Source organism: Colossoma macropomum, unplaced genomic scaffold (genome assembly GCF_904425465.1).
Source record: "Colossoma macropomum unplaced genomic scaffold, Colossoma_macropomum, whole genome shotgun sequence".
NCBI classification, from domain to species: Eukaryota; Metazoa; Chordata; class Actinopteri; order Characiformes; family Serrasalmidae; genus Colossoma; species Colossoma macropomum.
Window position 1 is genome coordinate 7,949,393 of NW_023494810.1, and position 27,478 is coordinate 7,976,870.

Genomic DNA, 27,478 nt, shown 5'->3' on the forward strand with positions numbered 1-27,478 from the left:
GTCTTCACCTTTGGCAGGACTAACTGACCAGTTCCTAATGATCTGAGAGTTCTGCTTGGCTCGTATCTCTGCAACATATAAAACAAATATGCTGATCCTGCACCATTGAGCGATTTATAGACCAGTAATAGTATCTTAAACTCTATTCTGTAACAGACTGGTAGCCAGTGTAAGGATTTGAGAATGAAGTGAAGCGTTCCCTTCTTTTACTCTTAGTGACACTCTGGCAACTGCATTTTGATGCTGTTTGATTATCTTTTTTGGGAGTCCAGTTAGGAGACCATTACAGTGATAAGTGCTGCTAGAAATAAAGGCATGGATGAGTTTCTCCAGGTCTGCTTTAGTCAGAACATCTCTGACCTCGTTGATATTCTTAAGGTGATAAAAAGCTGATTTAGTAACTGCTTTGACACGACTGCTAAAACTAAGATCAGAGTCCATTAGTACACCAAGGTTACGTACTAGTGCTTTAGTACTAAACATAATATCATATTTTTCAGTATTTATTCTTTCCACTCTTTGCCTTTGTTATAGCTTCTGTTCTTTTCAGGAGACTTGCTTTCAGTTTTTAAAGAAATCCACAGGGATATTTTTCCACACCTCCGAAGTTCAGTCTTAGAAGTTGGTTGAATTTTCTGCTTCTCGCAATCCAAATAATCCCAATTACAAATTGGACTTAATAAAACCTTACTCCATGTTTTAGATGTCTGGTTTCGGGGTTCTAGTGCGAATGTTGTTCTTTTTTGTCCGTTTCCTTTTCTCAGTAAGAGCTTCTTGACAACTACACTTTTTTGAGACCCATAGCACTGAGTTGAGTGGAAATGATGGACAGAAACACCTCTGGAAAGAGTAACTGGCTGGTTTTAAGATTGGAAGGATAGAGTTAGAGTGGCAGAAGGGTACGCAGAAGTAAGGAGCGGACGCATTAAATTATAAATTTGATGTTTGACATTGTCTTAGTGTTGGCTTTTGTACATTTCTGTTAAAGATGTTTAATAATTAATAACCTGTTTGTCTGTAAATGAAATAAATGAGTGCTCTCTGCGCTTTGCACAAGACTGTACATGCAATATTTGTGATCACACCTAGCTGACACTCTCACCTAGAGAGCCAATTATATTGTATTTTATGGTTCTTTCTGTATGAATCTTGTATTTTCATTGCAGTCTACACACAGTGAGCTTTAAACTATACAGTGTGTAAGTCTACACTTATTTTTCATATGTAAGTCCATTGCATTTTAGCCTTTATGTTTGGTAAGAGATCTCATATTTTGTCATTTTCCCTTACTAAAGATAGCATTCACTGCCCATGGCAGCAGTTCATCTCTTACCAGGACATATAATCACCAAATCCTTTCTAAACTGTAAGGCCGGAACATACGACCTCAAACTCAGTCAGTAAACTTTGCCTTTCTCCAAAAACAGATTCACAATGGAGAATCATAGTAAAATGTGTACTTCAAATGGCATGCTCCTTTAGGTTAGCTGAAAAAATGTAAAGACCCCCCCCACAACATCTGTGTTCAAATTAAATTCAGCTTCAATTCTGCTTAATCTAAAATGTCAGGTCCAATTTGGATCTCATTTAAAGTGTGTGGGACTTGCCCTTGCGTTTCAAGCTTGATTTCAAGCTGCGTGCCTCATCATAAATAAAGTGGAACTGACAACATAATTTCCGTCCAATATTGTCGCTTAAGCCCTGATGACATCTCATTTCATTTGTGCGCTTTTGACTGGTTTGGATTTGCTTATTATTTAATTCTCAAAATGAAATCATGTTTAAAGAATTTTGGCTCTGGAAATGTACATAATCTTTTGAAAGGTTCAAGTGCTTTTCTGATGGGAGGAATATTGCACACCAGATTAAGAATGAAGAGGTAATTTGTCACTCTAATATGATGGTCATCATTTCTCAAGCTGAAGTTTGATATTTAGAAGTGACATGTTAATACGTAGGTAATATTTAGAGATGGGACAAGCTTTTTTGCTCAGTTACAGATATTAAAGCCTGACACGGACACCAGTCCAATTTGTTTTTCTTTACTACTACAAAGCTTTAAATTGAGATGTTTACTGAGTTGGCTGAATACTGTATGTATTGTTCAGTAGCGCTTTATAATAAGACGCCCCTACAAGTAGCAACTTAATCATTACATAATGCTAATTATAAGTGATGACTATGTAATTGTTACTTAAGTATTCAAATTGCTACCATTTGAACCATACTTAGCATTGATTTTAACACATCCTCTACAGAGAACAAACTCAAATATTACTTTTTTCTTTAGCTAATTTTAATGCAGTTTCTATATTTTTGTTTACATATGTTATTTTTATATAGTTTAACATGTTGGAAAAACGAAAGTATAAAATGTGTCATAACTTTTGCGCACGCCACATTTAAATTTCAGTTCACACAATATGACTGGGGCAGCTAAATTTTTGCATTTGGCAGTATCTTTATAAATACATTCACAATTCACAACTTTATATCAGGAGCTTGATTATTGATTACTAAGTACCTATCTATCTATCTATCTATCTATCTATCTATCTATCTGTACACACACCGATCAGGTATAACATTGACCACCTCCTTGTTTCTGTGCTCATTGTCCATTTTATCAGCTCCACTTACTATGTAGGGGCACTTTGTAGTTCTACAGTTACAGACTGTAGTCCATCTGTTTCTCTGCATACTTTGTTAGCCCCCTTTTACCCTGTTCTTCAGGACCCCCATGGACCCTCACAGAGCAAGTACTATTTGGGTGATGGATCATTCACAGCACTGCAGTAACACTGACATGGTGGTGGTGTGTTAGTGTGTGTTAGTGTGTGTTGTGCTGGTACGAGTGGATCAGACACAGCAGTGCTTTTGGTTGGTGGACTATTCTCAGTCCAGCAGTGACACTGAGGTGTTTAAAAACTCCGGCGGCACTGTAAGAATTATATATTTATTAACAATCATTATATTCACTTAAAAACAAATATGTGTGTGTGTGTGTGTGTGTGTGTGTGTGTGTGTGTGTATAAACTACTACATATTTTGCATAAATTGTGCAAGATTCAACTATTTGTATACTAAGTAATTGTATAATGCATACATAAAATGAACAAAAATATAAAAATAGTCACTGTATAACTTTAACAAACTTTAACACTGTGTAATCTTTAACATATTAGCATTATAGAACATACATAACACAACACATGAAACTGGATTAATTACAGGATCAGATCAGTTTCATACTTTATTTCCTCTGATTACTGATCCAGCATTTTCTGGTAATGTTGGCAGTTGGGTGTTAATATGGGTAGTAATAACAGTATTATTAATAATACTAGTATTGGGTCAGTACTGTTAGTACTTATATTTGCAACTCATTGTCCAGTGCAAGTGTGTCCAGTGTACTGTAGATAGCATCAGACACAGGTGTTAGACGAGAGAGAAAGGCTTTAAGGTTTTTACCCTCTGAGCAGACAGGCTCAGCTAATGGATGCTTCACTCCTCTAACCTGTTTATTAAATCATTACTGTGTTTGAAAACCTGTCTGCCTGCCTGACCAGGAGATCCACATCTTGTTAGCTCTGTGTGTGTATGTATGTGTGTGTGTGTGTGTGTGTGTGTGTGTGTGTGTGTGTGTGTGGAGTCTGCTCGTGTGTGTTTTTCCACACTCCCTGACATTTGTTTACACGCCTTTGCCAAGAACAACAAGCCTCTGATGTCCAGGCAACCAGGCCTGCTGCATGTCTTTTGTGCTGTCGCCTTTCGCACTCTGTACATGCGTGTGTGTGTGTGTGTGTGTGTGTGTGTGTGTGTGTGTGTGTGTGCATGTTTGTTTTTGTACATTTTCAGGAACAGGGCTGAAAAAAGGGGTAAAAATTGTAGGTCAGTTATGAGTCTGTAAAGTGCTTTTTCACAAAAACGACATGTTTGTTTAACATAGAGAACAACCCCATTTCTTTTTTATTACTGACATTGACGTTAGAGTTAGGATTAAGATATTCATATTACATGTAGATAATTATATATACAGTAATGTCCAGAAATTACAGATCACCCTTTATTTATTTAATTTCCAGTCAACACAGCAATTAAGTACAAATTATTAAGAACAAAACCTCCTTTTTTGACATAGTTTGAAAATGCTTGTTGCCCTTTACATTGTGTGTAAATTCCATGGTGAATAGACAAACAGTAATGTCCCAAAATGACTTGGGATGTTATGGAAAAAAGTCTGGTTCCATTGACTTACATTAAAAGTAAAGTAGGTTTTTTTCTTCTCCTGTAAAGTTTTTGGAGAAATGAGGTTTTGTTCCGTATATGTGTTGTTCACTTCCTGCAATTGCTGTTTATTTGCTTAATTTAACATTGGGGGATAAAGAAAAACAAAATGTGGCCTGTGCAGAAGATATGGCACGTTTCATATTTAATGTTTGTGTATATATATATATACACACATAAATGTGCTTTTATAATTTATATTACATCATATTATTACTTATATACAGTAATACATATGGGATCTGTGTTTGACCTCATGTCCTGGTATTGTAAGTAAACAAGCCTGTGTGTGTGTATATGAGGAGAGGTGCCCTGTGGGGATAAAAAGATGGGCGAGGTTAGGCTTCTGCACAATTCCCTCCATAGTCGAGGGACGTGCTGGAGTGGTGTCTGATTACCCGTAATTGTTCTGCACATGACAACCTCTCTCATCCATCCATGCATAACCAACAGGGCATTCAGCGCCACTCCACGCAGCTCTATTAACAGCCCTGATTCATCCCTTTGCGCTGATGTTTTTGTCTGTAAGTGGGTGGAACCAAAACACAGTAGATCTACTGTACAGGGGTCTAATTTTCTGACCTTCTAACAATTGATTTGATTATGACTCTTTAGGAAAGAGTGCATTATTTTGTACTATTATTTTTCGTACAATTCTGAATAATTAAAAAAAAACACTGAAAGCACAAAAATGCAACTAGAGTCCTGTTTACACCATAGTGCAATATAGACAATACAATAAGACTCTAAGCCTTATGTTCTCATCACATTTATTTTCAAGAAGTGCCATTGTTCTGTCAAACCAAACCAGTGTTTTAGTATTCAAATCACTGTGATTGAATCACCACCTTCAGATTGTTATTTTACAAATTGGCTATCATTAAGAGCTGTCAGTATAGACATAACAGCCCTGTCATGCACAGTCAGTGACTCTGACAGCCAGGATTAAGCTTTGTTGATACTAAATTGGTCAATTAGATCTTACTAAGTACAATAAAAACCATGCAATGCTTTTGTTACTGATAGAGTTACTGATAATAGAGTTCCATGTAGGTGCATCTACTAAAAAAAGTCTATTTCAGTAATTTACCATGGTTTCAAAGAGGTCTAGGACTCACGAGTGTGTGTTTTTAACTGAAGGGGGTGGTCGTTTATTTATAGCCTTGGCTCTGCAAGGAAATGTATTGATTGACTCGTTCGCTCAGCCTTTTCCCTGACGTAGCTGTGATGACCTCATTGTACTTCAAGTGCAATCCTCCTGCTGTATTGTAGACTTGTAAATCCTTTCAGTGGGAATTTACAAGGGAATTCCACCAATTTCTCAAAAAGACTGCATAATTCAGTGTTCAAGATGTAAACAAAGCTTTTTGGAGTGGTGTGATGTGAGATGGTTACGTTGGTAGAGAAACTTGCAGATTTCTTTACAGTGGTGGTGATAGGAACCAAGGTTCACAATGTCTACAACACAAATTTAGCCTTTTCATTTAATTTGTGTATATGATGATAAATGCAACAAAATTTTCTTCACGTATTATATTGTTTTACAGTGATTTGTATGTATATCTCTTCCACAAATGGCTTTTAGAAATGTGTTTTAGACCAAGAGCTTATCTCCAAACTATAATAAGACAACATCTCAGGCATCAGGCAGTGTATTAATAAACATTTTGTGTAATAACTGGTAGCTTTTAGGGGCATCAGTTACTTCGAAAGTGTCTTTCCTATCATCACCACTGTGAGCTATTAGGATTTGATATGTTTCTCTTGAATGGGGCATTTCACACCAAGCCACTCTGAATGATTTTGTTCACATCTTAACAATTTGATTACAGTGAAGAATTGTTGGAATTACCTAATATTATTTACATTAAAACATCTCAGTACATATTTATATATATCTTTATATCTAACTCTGTATGCGTATTGTAGGCAACGTATGCCATTTAGATTGCATACATGACACTGACAGCATAGAGTATGTCTTAAATGTCTACATATAGTAAATAAAAAAAGGCTTTTACCTTTTTTAAGATTTAAGATCACGATGTTAAATATATTTAAAATAGCAGTCATCTTAACCATCATGTTATGTAAGGTTTCAGAGAAGGCAGTCAATGGAGAATGTCCCTTTTTCAAACTTACCTGAAAAAAAAAACAACATAAAAACAAAACAAACTGGAGAAACTTTTGAGGTCATTTGCCACTTCTAATTCCTCAGGAAGGCTATTTGGTCACTGCTGCAGAATACCACTTGTGGACATTCAGCTCAGGCCCATGCAGTTAAAATACATGTCAAAAATGATGGATGTGCGCTCAGTTCCTGCCCATTCAGTGGTGTATATTCTCTCACATGCTCTCAACGTTGGTCTATAAAATTATATGTAAAATGTTTTTGAAAGCATCTGGTTTTCTTTTAGGGGGAAAAAGGGTGTTTTTTATATCAGCTGCAGCTGTTGTGACACTTTTCTGATGGATGAACACTTTGTGCTCAACACGCCAAATAACTTTTAAATGTTTGGAAAATGCCTGTTTGAAAGCAAGTTCACTGAGAGCTGCTGAGACAATATAGGATGTACTTTGGTGTGGGTATGGCGTACTTGATGTTCTTGAGCCTTTGAAGACCAGAATGAGATTCATTTACAAAGAAAGCAAACTATAAAATGCATTTTTTCTGTGCCGACAGGAAGACATTCCTTTAGATGAGCATTAAGTGTGGAACACAGATGCAAATATGTGCTTTTTTTATGTGTGCAGACTAGCCTTGGGACGGTAAACGATATTATCGAATATCGCAATAATTTCAACCAGTGACGATATGAAGTAAATTATCGTTTTATTTTTTATCATGTACCCTTGCCATGTGAATTATTCCTTTTTTTTGTTGTTCTTTGTATTTAACCATTGACTTTGTACAAGCATTCTAATCTATGGTAGGTTAAAATTTTAGACCTAAGCTATAACAGCAAAGATGGCATTTAAGTATAGACCACGCAAACATAACTAATTAACTACAAATATACGTTTTAAAACGCCACTTGAAAAGATTAGAATGTAGTGCCGTCGTCCTCCTCCTCCCGCCGTCACTCGTGAGACTCGCGACCCTCGGCGAAGCTCGGGCTTTGCGCTCTGCAAAAAAAATCTTTCGAAGGCAACTGAACTTGAAGTTGATTGACATATTCTGTTCATTCGAACCCTAACACTATACCTAACCTTAACTTCAACACAAGCCTAAGCCTTCTCCTAAACCTAACTTAACCATAATGTTGTTGATAAGAAACTTTCCAGTGATATTCAGTTAATTAACAATTTATCTGTTGATCATCTATACAGCAGCATCAAAATAAAGAGTGACCAGATGTCATTATGCATTTAAAATGTCTCTGAAGACTTTGGATTAGAAATTAAATGTTTTCATTTTGGTTTCTTCTGAACAGAAACAGTATTTTTTCCATTCCTGTTGTTTCCTGCTACGTCTCCGGTCAGTACTTCAGATACAGCTTTCGAAGTAGCCTACGCAAGTGGTACCCCAGTTTCAGGATTATTGTCATATACTATTAAAATGACAATTTTAAAATTCGTTCTAACTCTGAAAATTGAGATTTTGCTCTTTCTTTGGAATAAGAGTCATAGTGCTGTTCACATCTTTGTTTTAAAATTCAGTGCAGTTATGAAAGTTGTGTAAAAGGCTTCCAGGCAGCTCAACCATCTAAGCATTGGCTTTGTCGTCAGCAGATTGTGCGACTGATCTGTAAGCCTTTTGTGGTTAGAAGAGCACCGTTGGTGCTCTCTGGTTGGTGCCCGCTCTCTTCTTATCGCTCAGCGCAATGCTAGTCAACTCTGTTCACTGATGCAGATTTGGCAGAATTAGCATTCTCCTCCAAGCGTGTTGAGCTGTTTAATGATGTTGCGCTAGCAGCTGTCTGAAAACATGCCGTGGTGCTTCTTGTTAGCCTTCACCATCCCAGCTTAGTTGCATCATGTGTGATGAAGGAAGCGCTAGCAAGTGCAGTTGGCCTCCTCTAAATTGGGGGGAATGCTAGGGAACGTTCCAAATAAAAAATAAACAGTTGTATAAAAGACATTTCAGCCTTAACAGCAAATCAGTCATAGCTGCACAATTTACAGATTTTGTGCTCATATGTTGGTATTTTGGCTGAAATGTCATTAGTGGAGTTACTACTTCTACTATTTCTGGGCCACTTTCTGACAAATATTGAGCTTTTTTTTTAAGACCACATCGGCTGTACAGCTGAGAGCCATTGAAGTCTCTGACCGAGGTCATTTTAACTCTGAGGAAAATGGCAGTCTGATAACTTCATATCAAGATGCGACATTTTGAAGAAATGCTTTGAACTGATGCCCTACTGGAAAGCCTGGCACAATTACCTGGCTTTTTGTTCTCTGCACTTCTTGAGGAGAAGAGAGCTGCAATTACCTCCTCCACAACAAATGTGCACCCTCCTATTAAGCTTCAGCAGACTTGAAAGAGAGTCCAGATTGACATTTCTCTGCTTCAAAATGACCCCAGAAATGCAATAGAGTTTTTGGTCAGAGAGGATGGAAGCCCGGCCGTTATTTAACAAGCTGATAGAAGGCCACAGGTTCCGTGTGGAGTGGCTTTCTAGGTACTCATCTACCAGGATATGCTCTTAGCTCGTTGTTGTGCTAGTGTTGTGTGATCTGCATAAAATGTGATTTTATTGCCTGCTGGCTGACCTTTTTTCTTTTCTTTTTTTTTTTCCACAGCAGTTAGCAGCTAATGCTGCCTCAGCTGTACTTGTATATAAGAAATATTGTGATGCAAATGCCCTCTAAATAAACCCATGAATTGCTTTCAATGTAATGCTCAACTGCCCCAAAAGTTTTTTTCCCCCCTGCCCTTCTGCATTTTAAACGCCTTTGCTTTTATCCGAATCCTGGACTTTCAGAACTGACCTCCAACTAGGGACCTCACCCTGTCCTCTCAGGAACCATGCCCAGAGCTGTGACCACCTCCAGCTCATTCTAAAATATCACTCTGGCCATGTCGACTGGGGACCATCACAGAAAAGGTCACTTGTCAGAAGTCCAGTGGCGATCTGAGAGCTAGTGTTCCTCCCACTGTGAGAAACCCCAGAGCAGCAGTGTGATTCCTCACCCATAGACTTGCCACAAATTGAAACGGCATGAGTGTTGCTGACGCAGCTATGTAGCCGAGATCACAGCTGGAATAATGGGCCAGGACAGGCAGACGCATTAAATTGGACTAAAAAGAACTTAAATCCCTGTAGTGGTCTGAGATGGTGGAGACTGGTGCATTAAAAAAGCAGAAACAGAGGGAGCACTTGTAAAGTGGCTTTTTGAAGATACAGAATAAATAACCAGTAGAACCATTTTAAAAAATATCAATTTTTTCAAAGCCAATTGCACATACCATTTTTTTTTTCAGACTACCTGCCATGCAGCTTAGTTATATGCTTAGAGAGAGAGAGAGTGCTTATTAAAAGAGAATGCATTTGGAAGAGATTGCAGTTATGTGCCACATGATAATTCAGATGTCCAGTTGGCCATAAAGGCAGAGAGACGCTGCCATCATTTGCTCCCAACAGGAAAGCAGCCAATTTGTGTTCTACAGGATCCACAGCCATTGGCAGCTTGAAGCAGAGCTACGATTCATCACATTTGCTTAAATCGAGCTAATAAACAAACTCCACTTAAGAATTATCCATATGCAGAGCAGTGTGTCTGGTTGCCTTTCAGAGAAAACAGTAGCTCAGCTGAAAGACTCAGACTGCAGACCTTCACACTGCATTAGCATTTCAGTCTTTCTTGGCAGCACCCTAACTTATGTTCGGGTGATGAATACCATTCGCGTTTCGAATGTATTGCTTCCTTTGCATTTGCAGAATATGGTGGGTTAAAAACCAACAGTCCAGCTCTTTGCATGCAGTGTTTTCTCTGTGGGAACCAAATTAATGTGGATTTGAAATTAATTGGAAAATTACATTTCTGAACTCTTGGGTCACATATTCAGTTCAGGTACAATCAAGTTTGAACAGTTTGCTTTGTTCTTTGAGAAGTTTTCTTTCTCTAAAAGCTGGTTGTGCTACAACTACAGTAGTATGCATAGATTTTGGCACCCCTGGTCAAATTGCGTTTTGTTGATTTACTAAATAAAATAAATAACACATCCTGTATAGAGAACAGAAATAAAGTGTAAATTTGCAAGATTTCTGTTTATTTGCAGGGAAAACATATTACATAGAAAATGTGTCATAACCACATTTTTTCTTTTATTTTTGTTCCCAATATAACAATAACTGTTCATTAAAATGTGTGAAACAGAAATTTTTGAAAATAAGTTTGACTGAGGGTGTTCAGATTTTAGCATGACTGCAATATAATAACAATAAAAAATAAATAATAATCTTTATTTATGTAGCAATTTTAATTCCAGTTGCAGCTCAAAGTGCTTTACAGACATGTGTCACAGTAATACAAGAAATTATACTAAGTACTAATTTAACATCTTGTAAAATTTTCATTTAAAATCTTATAAGACAAAAACACAGATCAAATAAAAGGATAAATACCAAAGAGACGTGGAGTTTTAATTAAATCCTAATTATAAGAGATACATTTTAGATGTTTCTTAAAAGTGAGCACTGAGCTTGACTGTCTATTATAAGGTGAACCGAGTTCCATAGTTTAGAAGCAGAATAAATGAAAGAGTCTCTTCACATTTTCTATACTTTACTGAAGGCATTTGCAGAAGGTCATTATCTGCAGATCTAAGCTCTCATGTTGGAGCATAAACAGACAGACATTCTGTGATGTAAGCAGAGCTTTAAGGTCTTTTAGAGTCTTAAAAAGTAGTAACAGAACTTTAAAATCTATCGTGAATGATACAGGCAGCCAGTGCAATTTTTTTAAAACAGGAGTGATCTGATCTCTCTGTTTTGTTTTTGGTATGAGCTGTGCTGCTTCATTTTGTATGAGTTGTAAAGGATGTATTGTTTTCTTAGGAAGTCCAGTAAGAAGAGCATTACAGTGATCAACTCTCCTTGTAACAAATGCAAGTTTCTCTGTGTCGCTCTGAGATAGAAAAGGCAGAATTTTAGCAATATTGCTAAATATTCTACATGTAGTAAGCATCAACAACGTTACCACAAGAAACAATAAGCACTGCACATTTTATTAAAGTAGTAAGTAGTAAAATTAGCTTGCAGTACACATGCAACATATAGAAACATTATTGTACTCCATGTTGATCATTTATTGGTTTGTTTTATGCAACCCATAACAAGACGCAAGTTTTCTTACATGGAATACTAGTGTCTAACTGGACTTTTAAACACCTAGGGTGATGTCCTACATTAATAACACATTTACTGTACCTAACATAGATGAGACACTACTGAAAACAAATTGAATGTGATCAGGGCATGAAAGCCTCACTATAAATTCTCTGAGGAGGTATTCTCATTGCGACAGGCAGGTACCATGCCTGTACAAAAAGTTGGCTGTGTTACAGTGTACGTTTTAGGACATCCTCAGAGCACAGTGTCAGGTTTCAGACATCAGACAAAACAGCTTTGGGTTCTCAGGAAAACACTGTCATGACTCAATTTTCATACAGCTGGACATCAGGCCAAATGACTTTGGACAAAAGACATCAGGATAAGCAGTCATAGACTGAACAAACTCGTACGGTAAAGTTTTTCTGACCTAATTATTATGTAAGTGTATTTTGCATCAACTCACATGCTGTCACTCTCTTTGCTTCCGTGTCTGCCTCAGTGATAAGAACCATCATAAAATTACCGGAAGAAATGGTGTAGAAACGCTTTGTGGAAGTAAAAGGTAAAGCAAAGACAAAGGAGTTTTTTGATTGCCTCTTAAAAATGATTTCCTGTCCTGACTGTGCTGTGGGCAGGGATGTATGTCATGTGAGTCACAGAGAATCTTGACAGCATTGGGGTGAAAACTGCTCACGAGTCCTCATGGTTCAAGACCTGATGTTCTGGTGCCATTTGCTAGACAGCAAAAGGACAAACATGCTATAATAGAGGTGAACAGGGTCAGTGGTGACGTTCGGGGCTTTCCTCATGCATCTCTTGTTATAAATGTCCTTTATGGGGAGGAGAGGAGCAATGGACAGTGCCATGTTTATTTGCTGAAGGGCTCTGAGGGTCATACCAGACCACAATATAGCTAGCCAGTGTACATCTGTACAGCCTAATGAGACTTTCTTTCGCTAAGTCTGTGGCCTTGTAACAAGGTAGCAAGAGTTGAGTCTCCACAAGAGCTCTTCAGTAATGCGAATATGAATGGTTCTCACTCTTTTCACCCCACTCAGGTCATTATAGGTAGGAGCATCAGTGTCCTGTCACAGTGTTATCAGACGTTAGCAATGACCTTTTTCTCACATTGAACAGCAGGTTGTGTTGATGTGGGGGGATAGGGGAGTCATGCCTGCCTGCTGTTGAAAAGAAGCCCAGTTTCCTCTTAGTGTAAATCTAAAATATAAATAATGGAAAACAGCAAAAAAAAAAGGCTTATGTTGAGACTTGGCATGAATTTTAGTAAAACACCAAAAGTCCAGTCTTTTTTTTCAGAAGTCAGTCAGTTTTTTGAGCTCAGATTGTGTTTACCTTCATTGAAAGTTCTCCATGTTTGGTAGCATTTGCAGTTGAAGCTAATGTTATTGAGAAACCCTCACGAGTACCAGCTTAAGCAAATGCAATTAACTCATTCTTTCCTCTTCTAAATGAAGATAAAGTCTCCATTATGTATGTTGTTATTCATTTTCTTATTTAGTATTTGGAAGCTTTGTCTGTTGTTAACCCTTTAGACCCTACCAGAGTTCCGGAACATTTGTGGATTATTAGTGTTTATCACCATTTTCAACAAAACATATTATGATAAAATCAAATAACATTGGCTAAAGGCTGAACACTCTCCCCTTCAGTCTAACCCCTTTGCTTTGAAAGACCCAAGCAAGATGCTCAAAGATCATAAATTAACAAACAACATTTAAACAAAGAGAAATGGCCAAAAACACATCACTAGCCATAGCCATGTCACTAAACGAAGAATTTAAAATTTTTACAAATATTTACAAGTGTCATCGCTGCTATAAATGTGTCAAAAACTGGTATGTTTCATTTAAAATACACTTATGGTGAATTATGACATGTAAATATTATTATTTTAAGGATAGTATTGAGAAGTAAGAAATGAGTATCTGAGTAATGGTTTGTAAACACGACTGACTATTTGAATCCTGTCAACTAACTTGACAACTAAAATGCTTGCTGCAATTTTTAGAATTATCGCTTTGTGAAGAGTTCTGTAAGGTAACTTTAGCTATCTAGATAGCTAATACAGACTTCATTAGCGTGTATGCTAGTACCATTCCATTTTTGCTCACCCATCATAAATTGACTGTTTTTTTCTAGGCTGCTAATGCTAACATTACTAGCACATATGCTAGCGATGTCCCGTTTTCATCCTCCAGTTATTAATTTGTTCTCTCGTTTTTACTGTTGAACTCTGTCCTTTGTTGTGTGGTGATGTAGTTGTTGGTGAACAGGGAGCTCAGTGAGAGTACAGGGATTGTAGTCACCAAGACTACACCTGGGGTCTGCGAGCCAGGAAGTGTAGAATCCATTCGAAATCCATTTAATCCATTAAAGTGTAGAATCCAGAGAATGATGTTTAGTCTGTACTGGACTGGTTCACTTATTATCTCACTGATAGAAAGCAGATTATTCCTCTCTGGCTTAACTTCATCAACATTGTTACTCAAGGAGTCCCACAGGGTTCAGTCCTCAGACCTCTGCTCTTCATCACTTACATGCTTCCATTTATACTGGACTTTCATTACTGTGCAGATAGCACCCAGATTTATCTCAGGATCAAAGCCATCAGAAATCCACCCCTCTGACAGCTAGAATCTTGTTTATCTGAGATTAAACTCTGGATGAAACGTAATTTTCTCATGTTAAATAGTGATAATGAACTACTCGTCATTGGCTCTAAATCAACTCTCAGCAAAACTGCCTCTGGTACTCTTTGACTTAACAATATAGCAGTCTCCCCTTCCACTCAGGTCAGAAATCTGGGTGTCATCGATGCCCACGTCAGCTCTATTGTTATTGTTATTGTTGTTTTTTCACCTGTGCAGTATAGCCAACAATTTGACCATTCCTCTCTCTCTCAGCTGCTGTATCTCTTGTTCATGCCTTCATCTTTAGTCATTTGGACTATTGCAGTTCCCTCCTTGCAGCATTAGCTCTTCCTCCCTTCACAAGCCTCAGATGGCCCACAACTCTGCTGTTTTTCACTCATACTCGCTCTCACAAGCACATCACATCTGTTCTCCATGATCTCCACTGGCTTCCTGTAAAGTACCGCATCCACTTCAAAATTATTCTGCTCACTTACAGAGCTTAACAACCTCACTCCTTCCTACTTGTCTAATCTTCTCCTTCCCTATAAACCCACTCATATTCTTCACTCATCTTCAGTTGATTTGCCAACCATTCCTCTATCCAGCCTTTATAGTTTTGGTAAGCATTTTCTAGATTTGCTCCTCGTCTTTGGAATTTGCATTCCTTCACATGTCCGGCAGTCTAATTTTCCTTTTGTATTTAAATCAAATCTCAAAACCCATCTTACAACTTCAGTATGTGTTTTGGTGTAAGCAACTTGGGGTTCTTGAAAAGCAATATATAAGTTTCATGTACTATTATTATTATTATTAGCGTCTAATGGCAGTCAGTGCTCTTGAATGCTGAACAAATCAATCAACAACATCCTACATCACAGTAAATAATGAAGAACCATGTACACTGTTGCATGAACAACATTGACTGCATCATCCCAACCCCACCCTTTAGCTGCATTATTTGCGTCAGCTATGGATCCGATAGCCAATGACGTTTACTTGCCGCATGTCCTGTGTTTAATGCCGTGTCAGGCTTAAGGACGGCATGAGCGGCCAGTTGGAAGGGGATCACCGCTGCACCACTGCACTCAATGTGTTGTCATGCTTTCTCAGCGTGTTTGCTGTGACTTTAGAGGGATATATCACCACCATCATGGAATGAATGGTGCAGAGTAGCTTTTTCATTCCACACTAAGCCCTATGAATCATATCTCCCCATACGATAGCACATAATTTGAAATTCCATTTAGAAAAAGATCTCTGTTCCCCTTTACTGAGCCAGATATAGTGCATGTGCATTATTAAGAGGGCAGGAAAGTGACCTTTGAGAAATATGTACAGTGCAGTCTGAAAGGAATTGAAGAGTGATTTCGTTTTTGTTGTTTTGCCTCTGCACTATAGCAAACTGGACTTAAAAGACTGTCATCCCCTTTAAACTGTAGGCCTATTATTCAGTTGTTAATGTCAGCTGCTATTAATTTTACTATTATTACTATGAAACTAATATGTAAGTGAGTGAGGAATTGCAGTATGTGCCTTTAGCTTAACGTAAGTGTTTAAGCTAAAATGCAGATTCTTGACTGATTTGAGGGTCTTTACATCTGTTGCGTTAATTATATAGGAATAACGGTTTATATACAGTCCTTGCTGTTCTTTCTGTTATGTGTAGGGCATTTTGTAGTGAACTGTTAAGGCAAGTAATATTGAAGTGCTATGCGTAGTTCATGTCTATGACATTACCTTCACTGAAGTGATTTAACATATATGAGAAGGTGAGATTTTGCAGTTCAGTTATATATGATGGTGTGTCATGACCCCACAAATGGGTTTTTTAATGGAATCGTTTCTGCTTAAAAAGGTTCTATTCCGTCACTGTCAGGAATGCGCATGGTGGAGTTAATGATGGCTGTCACATTCTGCTGTAGTTTGTGGATCGTTTTTTTTTCTGATACGGTTCTGTGGATCATGATGGAAATGCTGGTACATGAGGTAGAAGAACTGGGTAATATTACACCATTCTTGAAGTCATGGACGAGGACGAGGCACGAACTAACACACAATTTCACATGCATTTTTATGTACATCAACAGATTCAAGTCAACATGATTTTGATCATCTATTCTTAGAATATCCTTATGTGAGGATTTTGACAGCAATCGGACAGATAATCCTCAAGATTCATCTTAAAGTGTTTCTTGATTGCTGGGATGTGTGTAAAAGTCCCAGAATTCAATTATTGGTGGCTGTGATGTGGCATCATTTTGAAACATGGAAATGACTCACAGTGAGAGCTAACCAGGCTAAAGTACAGCTTCAACATGGTGGAGTTAGTTTCAGCACAGTGTTGCAGCTAAACCTACCAAAATAAACAATGATAGAAGTCTGTATCCCCCAAATAAATTCAAAACAATTCTTTTTTTGGCAGTTTTATGCACAGATTAATCAGAAACATACTATAGATGCCTAGTAGACAAAATATAATAGTTCATTTTTATTGTTCTGATATTAGCTCTTCTACTTTGTGGTCAAAAAAAAACTTTTCCATGTTTGTCTCTTTTTCACTGTCCATCTTTGTTTGATGTGTATATTTTTATGTGTTTTTGTTGGAATGCTCACCTGGTTCAAACAACATATAATTGTATTGAACTAATTGTGTTTCCAGTGATTTACAGGCTTTTAGTGACTGTTACAACTAACCTCTCAATTCTTTACAATTAACCCCACCTACAGGGTAAGTTGTAACATGTGCACTTGTGCTTTCAGCTGAGATGTTCATAAATGGTAGCTGCTGGATGCGAAGTTTATATTTTTATTTGTAGTGGAGATACGTAAAACATTATCTCACATACTTTATTTTAATGCTTAAAAAAATGATTTAGGAAGTATGTGTTAGGTTGTGCCCCCCTGTTTCTTCCTTATTTCTGTCGTTTTATCTAGTCTTTCCCCTAATAATGCAATTTCTGAATGATGATATTGCGTTTATTTGATATGTAAAGAGTGTGATGTAACACAACTGGACATTTTTATTCAGTTTGTATCGCAAATTACCTTTTTTGAGCAAGCAAACACAAGAAGATGAATATACGTCACATCTTTCGTGCATTATTATTATCATCGTTATTAGCCCTTGTGTGTTGTTGGGGTCTGTGGGACCCATTTTCAATGTTTACCAAAAGAAAAGATTCCTTAGCCTTTGCTCATTTTCTGTAAAGAACATATAAAATCACACATTTCCAGTGCCTTCACTCTGTTCACCCCCTACACATTTATATTACACGTGGTGTTGGGTGAACCCGCGGGGAATAGAGGTGTGGAGGTGCTGTGTCCCTTCACTCTGTTCTCCTACATGGCCTGCTGTTAGTGTGTGTGTCTGTGTGTGTGAGGGTGGACAACATAGACAGGCTGCTGACTGGCTACAGCTGCTAAAGGGAGAACCATACAATGGCCATTTGTGGTATTTTAAACATCTGGTATTTTTACTTAAACTGTTATGGCTGTATTGATTTAAAAAACAATAATGCGGTGGGTCCACCAGACCACTGAGTAACAAACACATCAACACCACACAAGCGTTGAAAAAAACAATAAGTGCTTTTTAATGTAAATGCTCTGAATGAGGTTCCACACTCGGCTGGGAAAAACATGGTGAATCCAACAATAAAGGAAACTTCATGCAGATTTTCTACAGTGACAGACAACATCATAGCACACAAAGTTCCGGTTCTACACACTGAAGTTGATCAACTGATTTTACTGTTGCCAGTGGGGATGTAAACGTGACCTAACTCTTCTGGCAGCAGATTTAAATAAGGTGCATGGCTAAACCCTAGTTACTGAGCATACTGGTGAGGGGCCTCCCAGTCACTTTAGAGCTTCAGTTGTGTACCTGATTTCTGACTCATTCCGAATTTATCAAGATAATCTTATTTAGGACTCTGCAAGCCTCATCCATTGTCTCTGAAACTCCCTCTGAGATAGTGATCAAGGAGAAAAAGGCTGAGAAAAAATAAACATAAATAACGAAATAAAAAAGCTTTCAGGTTTAGACCCTGTCCTTGAGCTGCTGTCATTTGCTGTATTTTTGGCTGCCGAGCCGTCCCGAGGACAAGATATGTTCTGACTCTGCCGATTCGTCAGCTCTTTGTTGCCAGCACCCGTCAGCCTTGTCCGGTATCTCTCTCTCTCTCTCTCTCTCTCTCTCTCACTCTCTCTCCATATCAACCCCCCACCCCACCAGCGAATGTATTGGTGAAAGAAATCTCACTGACATAAATGAATTCACTTTGCTCAACCCATCACTTATTATCAATCAGCCTGGCAGCTGGTGTTTTATATTCATATTAGGCTTTGCTTGATGGGGCTTCAAACCCCAGCAGTTGGTGTGCTACAGAGTGTTGGCAGCCAAGATTGATGCTCACAACATAGGTTCCTTAAAGGCAGGAAGTGGTTTGAGAGAGTGTGTTATGAGGGCAATCACTATACATGGGCAGTTGTCATTTTTCTTTTTTTTTTAAATCAATCATTGACTACATTTTTGGATTCTACCTCCAGCAGTCCATGATTATGCCAAATATGGATCTGATTGTAAGAGTATATTGATTGTTTTTGTGCTCTTGTCGTTTTTTTATTTCAATCTCAACAGCATCTCTGCTATTGTATTTTATCTATTTTAAAATGCCAGCTGTCCTTTACATAGTGTGACTATTTCATGATCAATGGATCAATATAAATGATCCAGAATTGTTTTTAATAAAACCTAATAAAATGAACAGACATGACTGAGCAAAAGTCAGAGATCATTCATATTTTTTTACTTAATTTCCAGTCAAAACAGCCATTAAGCACAAGTTTTTGAGTTTTCATGAGATATATAAGATGTAAGATAAGCCACTTGCTTAAGGAAGGTGAAAGTCAATGAGAAATAAAGTGAAAAATCAGGATTTCACAAAACTGGAGTTCACAAAATCATTAAAAGCTACAGAGAAAGTGAGACTACTAACAACCATACAAGACATGGAAGACACCAAAACTGTCTCCATCAGATGAACAGCACTGAAAAGCTTTCATCTTTGAGAGAGAGGAGAAAATCAAGCTCCACTCTTACTTCAGATCTGAAAAAATAAGACCACTCAGTGCTCGGGGTCTAAAAGGATGAGTAGTTGTCAAGAAGCATTTACTGAGAAAAGGAAATGGACAAAAAAGAACATTTGCAAATCAAGCAAACAAGCAGAACAGAACGATGGACTGTCCACCACAGACCTCAACATCATGTGTGAGAATGTGTTTGTGATTACTTGGATCATGAAAAATCCCTGCAGGTTTCTTTGAAAAGCTGAAAGTGAGTCGCCTGAGAAAAAAGAAAGCTGTAATAAAGACAAATAGTGGACACACTAAATACTGAAAAATCTGATATTATGTTTAGTTGTTGAGGCTTCTGTGCAATTTTATTATTAAAATGTCTTTATTTAATTATTATTATTATATTGGAAATGTCTTTTTAATATGTTTTCTGCTGTTTTGCTGACCCTGAAAAATGCATAACTTGCACTGGATGTTTTGACTGGAAATTAAATAAGTGAAGAGTGGTCCCTGACTTCTCCACAGTACTGTACACTGATCAGACATAACATTATGACCTCCTTGTTTCTACGCTCATTGTCCATTTTATCAGCTCCACTTACTATATAGGTGCACTTTGTAGTTCTACAGTTACAGACTGTAGTCCATCTGTTTCTCTGCATACTTTGTTAGCCCGCTTTTACCCTGTTCTTCAGTGGTCAGGACCCCAATTGGCCCTCACAGAGCAGGTACTATTTGGGTGGTGGATCATTCACAGCACTGCAGTAACACTGATGTGGTGGTGGTGTGTTAGTGTGTGTTGTGCTGGTATGAGTGGATCAGACACAGCAGTGTTGCTGGAGTGTCCACTCACTGTCCACTCTATTAGACACTCCTAACTTGTCAGTCCACCTTGTAGTTGTAAAGTCAGAGACGATAGCTCATCTGCTGCTGCACAGTTTGTGTTGGTCATCCTCTAGTCCTTCATCAGTGGTCACAGGACGCTGCCCACAGGACGCTGTTGGCTGGATGTTTTTGGTTGGTGCACTATTCTCAGTCCAGCTGTGACACTGAGGTGTTTAAAAACTCCAGCAGCACTGCTGTCTGATCCACTCATACCAGCACAATACACACTAACACACCACCACCACATCAGTGTCACTGCAGTGCTGTGAATGATCCACCACCCAAATAGTACCTGCTCTGTGAGGGCCAATTGGGGTCCTGACCACTGAAGAACAGGGTAAAAGCGGGCTAACAAAGTATGCAGAGAAACAGATGGACTACAGTCTGTAACTGTAGAACTGCAAAGTGCACCTATATAGTAAGTGGAGCTGATAAAATGGACAAAAAGCGTAGAAACAAGGAGGTGATCATAATGTTAAGCCTGATTGGTGTATGTTAAAAGTTAATAACATTTTTCTTTCTCCTGTAAAGTTACTATTTCAAAAAGGTTTGTGTCAACAAAAATGATTTATTGTCTTATTCACAAAACCAGCTTATCACTGCTGTTGGAACAAAACCTTGTATCTCCATTTTTCAGTTTTTGACATAATTTGAATATGCCTGTTGCTGTTTACATTGCGTCAAAATTTAATGAAGAATGAACCAAAAGAAATGGCTCAGAATTACTTGGAAAAAAGTTTGGTTCTATTGACTTACATTAAAAGTAAAGTATGTTTTTTCCTTCTCCTGTAAAGTTATCATATTGGAGATACAAGGTTTTTTTCCTACCACAGTGATATAGACACAAACCTTACACACCTTAGATTGAAAGGTGAACTTGTCAAAGTGATCTGTTATTTGTTTTTATGAACTACAAATCAATATTCATCCCGGAACCTTCTCTGCATATGAAGTTCTTAGTGACGTAGAAATTTACTGGTGAAAAATGTTCACTCGGTATGTGCAGTCAAGGTCAGAGTCAGTCGTTGCAAATAAATTTCAGTTAAACGATACTGTCCTCCATTACCATGACACAAGATATGCATCAGGGCACGTCCAGGTAACGAATGAAGAGAGAAAGAACTTCGAGGGAGTGAAGGAGATTTATAAGAGGCTTGTATTTCTTCTGTCCTAAGCCAGACACCAAACAGAAACCCAATCAGTCCCTGTGGAATCATTCGACTTTGAGAATAGAAGGACATGTAGAAGAATAGACACAAAAACAAAGAACCCTAGTCACATCAGTCTACCTCCCTGCAAAGTTATTAAGGAACTGATAGCCCTGCTGACTTAATGTAACTCAAGATGAATAAGTAATTTACTATGGGGCAATTTACTCTCTGCTAAAGCATTAAATCCTTCCGAATCCTTGCGTTCGTCTCTGCTCACAGTTTTTAATCAGTTCTGATAGGACATACTGAGAGAAGCAGTGGGCTCAGTTAACGTAATCTCTCCCTGGCGCTCACTTATAAGCAGTTTTTGTTTCTTATACAACAAGCCCCTTTTTTACAAAATGAAAATGCTCCAGAAAACTTAGACTTCCAGGAAAATTACACTTAATGTATTTGTGTATCTCTTAGTTCAGAGCTAAAACTATTTCAAGGCAAAAAAGGCTGGGTTGGAATTTGATTGGCCATGCCAGCTTTGCTCGGAAACAGTTTTACAGACCTTATTAAATCCCCAGACCTGACTGGTCTGTCAGATCTATATGCAGCAGATGACCTGGGGCAAGTTTGCAGCGTCCGAGCCTTTCTGCTCTTTTTTTCCACTCTAAGCCTTCATCAACAGTGCGCGTGTCCAATCATCGAACCACTATCCTCAGTTCTTCTACAGTCCAAGAGATGAAAGGTTGTAGAGTAAGGCTTTTTCAGGGACCAGAGGCTAAAGGATGGATGGAAATGCTTCTCTCTGTTTTTGGAACCTGCATGCAGCACCAGTCGAATGGTCATTTATGTTACTGCTCCTAAGGCTTAACCCTTCCAAGGTGTGAAGTTCCAGTGTAGCCTGGACTTCAAGTATGTGTAGGCATTTTGTTTGTTCCGTATTCTCGTCATGCTTGTGGTCAAAAAGCGATGTATTTATTCTTATTTAGATAACATTTTGAAAAAAGGGCTTTTACTTGCTGCTTGATGTGAACATCATGCTGTACTCAAACACTTCCACTCATCCAGCCTTCACATTTTCACTGTCAGGGCTGCCATTTACTCATGGACGTCTCTGACAGAGAGGACAGTGTAAAGCAGCACTGTGATGCCACATATCGCTAACAGCAAATTTTCTACTTATTGACTAGTTTGTCTGACTGCATTTTGTTGATGTTAAGTCCCTTCTGAGGAAAAGACTTCATCCTCACTAGCATAAGCTCACTAGTTAAACTAGACTGGCCTCAGAGACAGGCTTTTATTTAAAATCTATACTGAACCTTTCAACATTCAAACAGCAACATCCAAAATAAAGAATGTTAAATGTTGCAGCAGCTATAAAGTCTAAATGCTCACAACTGTTAGGTTGGTGCTAATATAACATTGAAAATCCCCTTTGTGCACCAGCAGCAGTGGCTGCGTTATCTTAGCAGCGGTAATCACTAAGAGTGAAATATATTTCTTTAAAAAGTAGTTGTGGTATCAAGTCCATTTATAAGCTTTGTGTTGATTTATGTCTCAGAAATTCATCATTCATTTTTCATCACCATTTTCCTGCCTTATTTTATCTCTTAGAACTCAACAGACTTTTTGTTATTTTTTTTGTTTTTTGTTCCTGAGCCTTTAAGACTGATATATGCGCCTCATTCAAGAAGTAATCAAGGCTGAAACACTCCTTATAACTTTAACATTAATGGGCGGGGCTAAACTGCTGTGCGCTAAATAGGCGAATAACTCATTAGTGTTGGAACAAAACGTTCTTTTTTTAACGTAATTTGAAAATGTCAACTGCTGTTTATGCTGTGTTTAGGTCCAAGAAGACCTCTGAATTTTGTAATATGTGTTTATAACTTTTTATATTGAAAGTTAAGAATGTTTTTTTTTCCTTTTCCTGTAAAAAGTTTTGTGCTGACCACAAGGACGTATGTTGGTTTTTGTAACATCATCACTGTGTTTAAAGCTTGTATTCCTAAAAAAGATGGTTCTTTAAGGGTTCTTTAGCAAAGAAAATGGTTATATATAGAACCATGAACATTCAAAGAACCTTTTAGCTTTCTTCAGATTGATGGAGAATGTACTGTAGATTGTTCTATATAGAACCCAAAAGAGTTCCTCTATTGTTACAGTGTCAAACTTGTAATAATGGAAGAACCCTTTTGGATGCTATTTAGAACTCTTGTCAAAAAGGTTCCAAGGACCATCTGTAGCACATTCATGCACATTTTCTATCAATCTGAAAAACCCTTTCATGAAGCAAAAAACCCTTTAACCATGCAAAAGGTTCTCTGATTGCTAAAGAACCCTTGAAGAACCATCTTTTTAAGAGTGTACTTTCCATATATTAATTTCTACACACAACATAGAACTCTTTTATTAAAAAAAAACATTGAGCTTATAAACATTAGCAACAGTTCACTTGAAACCAGATTATGTTTAGCATTTATGTCTGAAAACACCTGCCAAATACTCATGGCAGACCACTACAAACAATCAAATGTGATGTTTACTGAAACCGATAGGTTGCAGGCTGTTAAGACAATTAATGATAAAAGGCCTAGATCTAGACCTATTAGACCCTCAGTGACCACGTCAACACTTTGCTGTCTTGTTAACCTTTTTTCTCTGTTCAAATGTAAACATGGATTCTAGGCTTCATTTGAAAAGATCATTCACTTCAGTTCACCTGACGTATCACGAATATCAGCTTACAGTGCCATAATCCTCTCCAAGCTCGATATTCTACAAAGAACTCCATAAAAAATCCACAGCAACCGCTAAAGAGAGTAAGCATCTCCTTCCAACACTGATACAAGCCTTAGATCAAATCTCTCGCAGAAAATGAGAGCACATTTACATGCTGGAGGTGACAGTAACTGTCTGGACCCCTCTGTTCTGCCCTACATCATCCAACATTTTACTGTTCATCCCCCAGATATTCCACCTCTCAGTGTCGCGTACCCAGACTGACAGACGAGCAATCAGAAGCTGTAAATCGTCCTTGATGCTCCACACGCAAGCATATAAATGTCTGTTTGCTTAAGGCCCTGAGCATGTTTATGCGGGTGCTGTCGGTCCAGTGACATTTTTGAGTGCTGCTCATTCTTCTGCGGTAGCTAAATTATTGCTAGGCGAGTTTTCCCCTTGGGTATGAATTGCAAGGGTGGCATGGGCTTGTTTTTTACATTTAATTGAAATGTACGTTGAGTGTTTCATGCTTTCAACCTGCATGCTTATATGTTTATCATAAATCTTTTTTTTTTCCATATTACAGAATGAATATAGGTAGCCTTACGTCAGTCCTCACAAATGCAGTTCATTTTTTGCCAGCCTCTGTAAGCTCGTGCTCTCGCAGCACTGTCTTGTATGCAGCTTATGAACATTTCAAGATGCTAATCTGTTCTTTAAATGGAAAGCCAAGTGGAAAGATTACCTCATCCTGTCAAATGCAGTTGTTAATGTATACATAATGATAATGTTTGATATGGAGAGGTCATGATGTTAATGGGCTGCCTCTAGCTTAGTGAGCCTTGATTAAAAGGAAAGGGCTACGACCACTTCAGGCTATCTCTTTAATGGCGGAGGGTCAGGGTCCCTTAAGCATTCTAGCATGGCCTACTGGAGTGAAATAAGAGACGTACTGAAGGTCGTCTACACAGGCTGCAGTACTGGTGGTGGTGGCACAGCGTGTTTGAGTATGTTCTGCATTGTGTGTTCTGAGCATTAAGACATAGCTTAGAGCAACACTTCACCCAAAAATGCTAATGTGCTTAATAGTGAATTAAATCCAGAGGGGAACAATTAGCATGATTGCATTTGCATAATGCTAACTGGCCTCTGCTAGCTTACATTAATAGCAGGATTAGCATTTTTGAGTGGAATATATCTTTTTAGGCTAGACAGATTAAAAACGTATTGTCAATACCTAAAGACTTTTTCCTGTTTATAAAAATTGCTGACACCATTTGAGCATTCCATGATAAACAGACCAATAGATGATCTAAAATTACAAAAGGGAATGTCAGGAAACTCATTCAGGAGTGGTTTGTTGTGAAGTGGTTCAATGTAGAGAAATCTACTCCCATTTATTTACAGTGGTTGCAGTGTCTGCAATGCAAGCAGCCGTTTTGTTTACTATTCAAAACCAACCTACACGTCTTCTATGTTTTATAGGTAAAATAGTGATAATTCTGAGAAAAATACATTTTCTTTGAGGACTGTTGCCTTAGGCTTTGCAGGTACCTTGCCATCATGAATGGATGAAAAAAATTTTAACCCAAAAGCTTAAATCATGAAATCATGTCTCAGACATCAGGGAATGCACTCATTTACATTTAGGAGGGTTAAAGGATGCATTAGCAGATATAGGCTACGTGAACTCCAGTGTTTAAGACAAGTTTATTGTTAAAACTGTGTTGAATGATCAGCAGAGCTTTGTTTTACTGCAAATGAGGATTATTTTAGTTTACCTAAACTAATTCTGCTGTGGGGTCGCAACAGGGCAGTAAAAGAGCCGCATGCAGTGCCAGAGTCGCATGTTGCAGACCCCTGGCCTAGGTCTAGACTTATTAGACCCTCAGTGGCCACATGAACCATTGCCTGGTCAGATGTAAATATGGATTCTAGGCTTCTTTTGAAAAGATCATTCACTTCAGCTCACCTGACGTTTCACGATTATTAGCTTACAGTGCCATAATCCTCTCCTAGATTAATATTCTACAAAGGACTCCATAAGTTCTTTAAGAGTCTTGCCCAAGGACTCTATTTGTATAGCATGGTGTGCTTACCTGGGCGGGGAATCAAACCCCTGTCTGCTGCATGGGCATCTGCGCCTCACCCACTACACTGAACCACTTCAACTAAAATTTGCTTCAGTCACTTCAAATTTCTTGCTTATAAACGTTCAGATATACACACTAAAATGAGTAAATGGTAACAATGGTTACCTTTAAATGCCTAACTAATCATTAGTCCAGGCAACTGATGAAATAAAATAATACACATCAAATATATTTACGTGTTATATTGAACATATTTGTATAATCTAATTAGCATTTTTCCATTGTATGGCAATTTGTTATTGTTTAAAAAACAAAATAGCTGAAAAAAAAAAAAAATTAAGTTTTGAACACACTGTTTTTAATAAGCCAGGCTGTCGCTTTACTACTCAGACCAGAAGTAGTAAGTCAAATAAAAATCTACAAAAAATATCTGCCCTCAAGTCTTGGTTCTGTTGAGCTGCCTTCACCTGAGTCATTTATATAAATGCATCTGATTTGATAAACTACAGCACAGGACTGCTACAGAAGCTGCACTGGTTCTAGCTATTTTTTAAGTGCTTTGTTCAGTCCACTGATATATTGCATCCATGCAGTGGTCTGCTAGTTCATGACCCCTGTTTAGTGGTAGTAAATGCAGACATCTGGTTCTTGTCACAGCTTTGTGAACTGACCACACCTCTGTTCTGACTCTGTAGGTTTTTCTGCAATGAGCATTTCACCTCAAACCACTCAGAATGACTTGGTTTACTACTCAACCATTGCATTATGCATAAGTGTTGATAGGTGGAATTTCCATTAAATCATTTCCAAATTTTTTAACATTAATATGAATAAATTTTCTTCTCCTATAAAGTGTCATTCTGGAGATAGACGGTTTGTTATAATAGCCACAGTATGCTTGTGTATCGCTGACTCGTTCTTTTCCTCTCCTCTGCAGCCTACCAGTGAAGATGACCTGTGTCCCATCTGCTATGCACACTCCATATCGGCCATCTTCAAGCCCTGCTCCCACAAGTCCTGCAAGTGAGTTACTGCCCGCTGCCAACCTCAAATCAACGAGTCCAGTCTTTCACATAAGCTTCTCCTTCTTTCTGATTGATCCAGACTTATCAGCATCCATTTAGGAGATTAACACCAAGCGGCTGAATGCGGCCTCTTTTGCTATAGCTTTGCATGTTGAGTCGTAAAGTGCTTTAGCCTGAATATAAAGCAGCCATTGTTGTTATTGTTTACTCTAGGTGTTCTAGTAATGACCATTACCATGCTCTGTAGTGTAGTACTGTAGTAAGTATAGTGTTATACATCTTTATTATGTCCACTTCTGCATGGGATGAGAA

The 27,478-nt window shown here is 38.0% G+C and overlaps 1 protein-coding gene across 3 annotated transcripts in view; it reads left to right on the forward strand.

The window, feature by feature from the left end:
- The window catches only part of LOC118799887 (E3 ubiquitin-protein ligase RNF123), a 191,228-nt gene that overhangs the window by 159,169 nt on the left and 4,581 nt on the right, over positions 1-27,478 (forward strand). For all 3 annotated transcript variants that reach the window (XM_036559966.1, XM_036559968.1, XM_036559967.1), the window contains exon 38: positions 27,079-27,164. In XM_036559966.1, the coding sequence (XP_036415859.1) occupies positions 27,079-27,164 (86 nt within the window). The remainder of the gene's footprint in view (positions 1-27,078; positions 27,165-27,478) is intronic.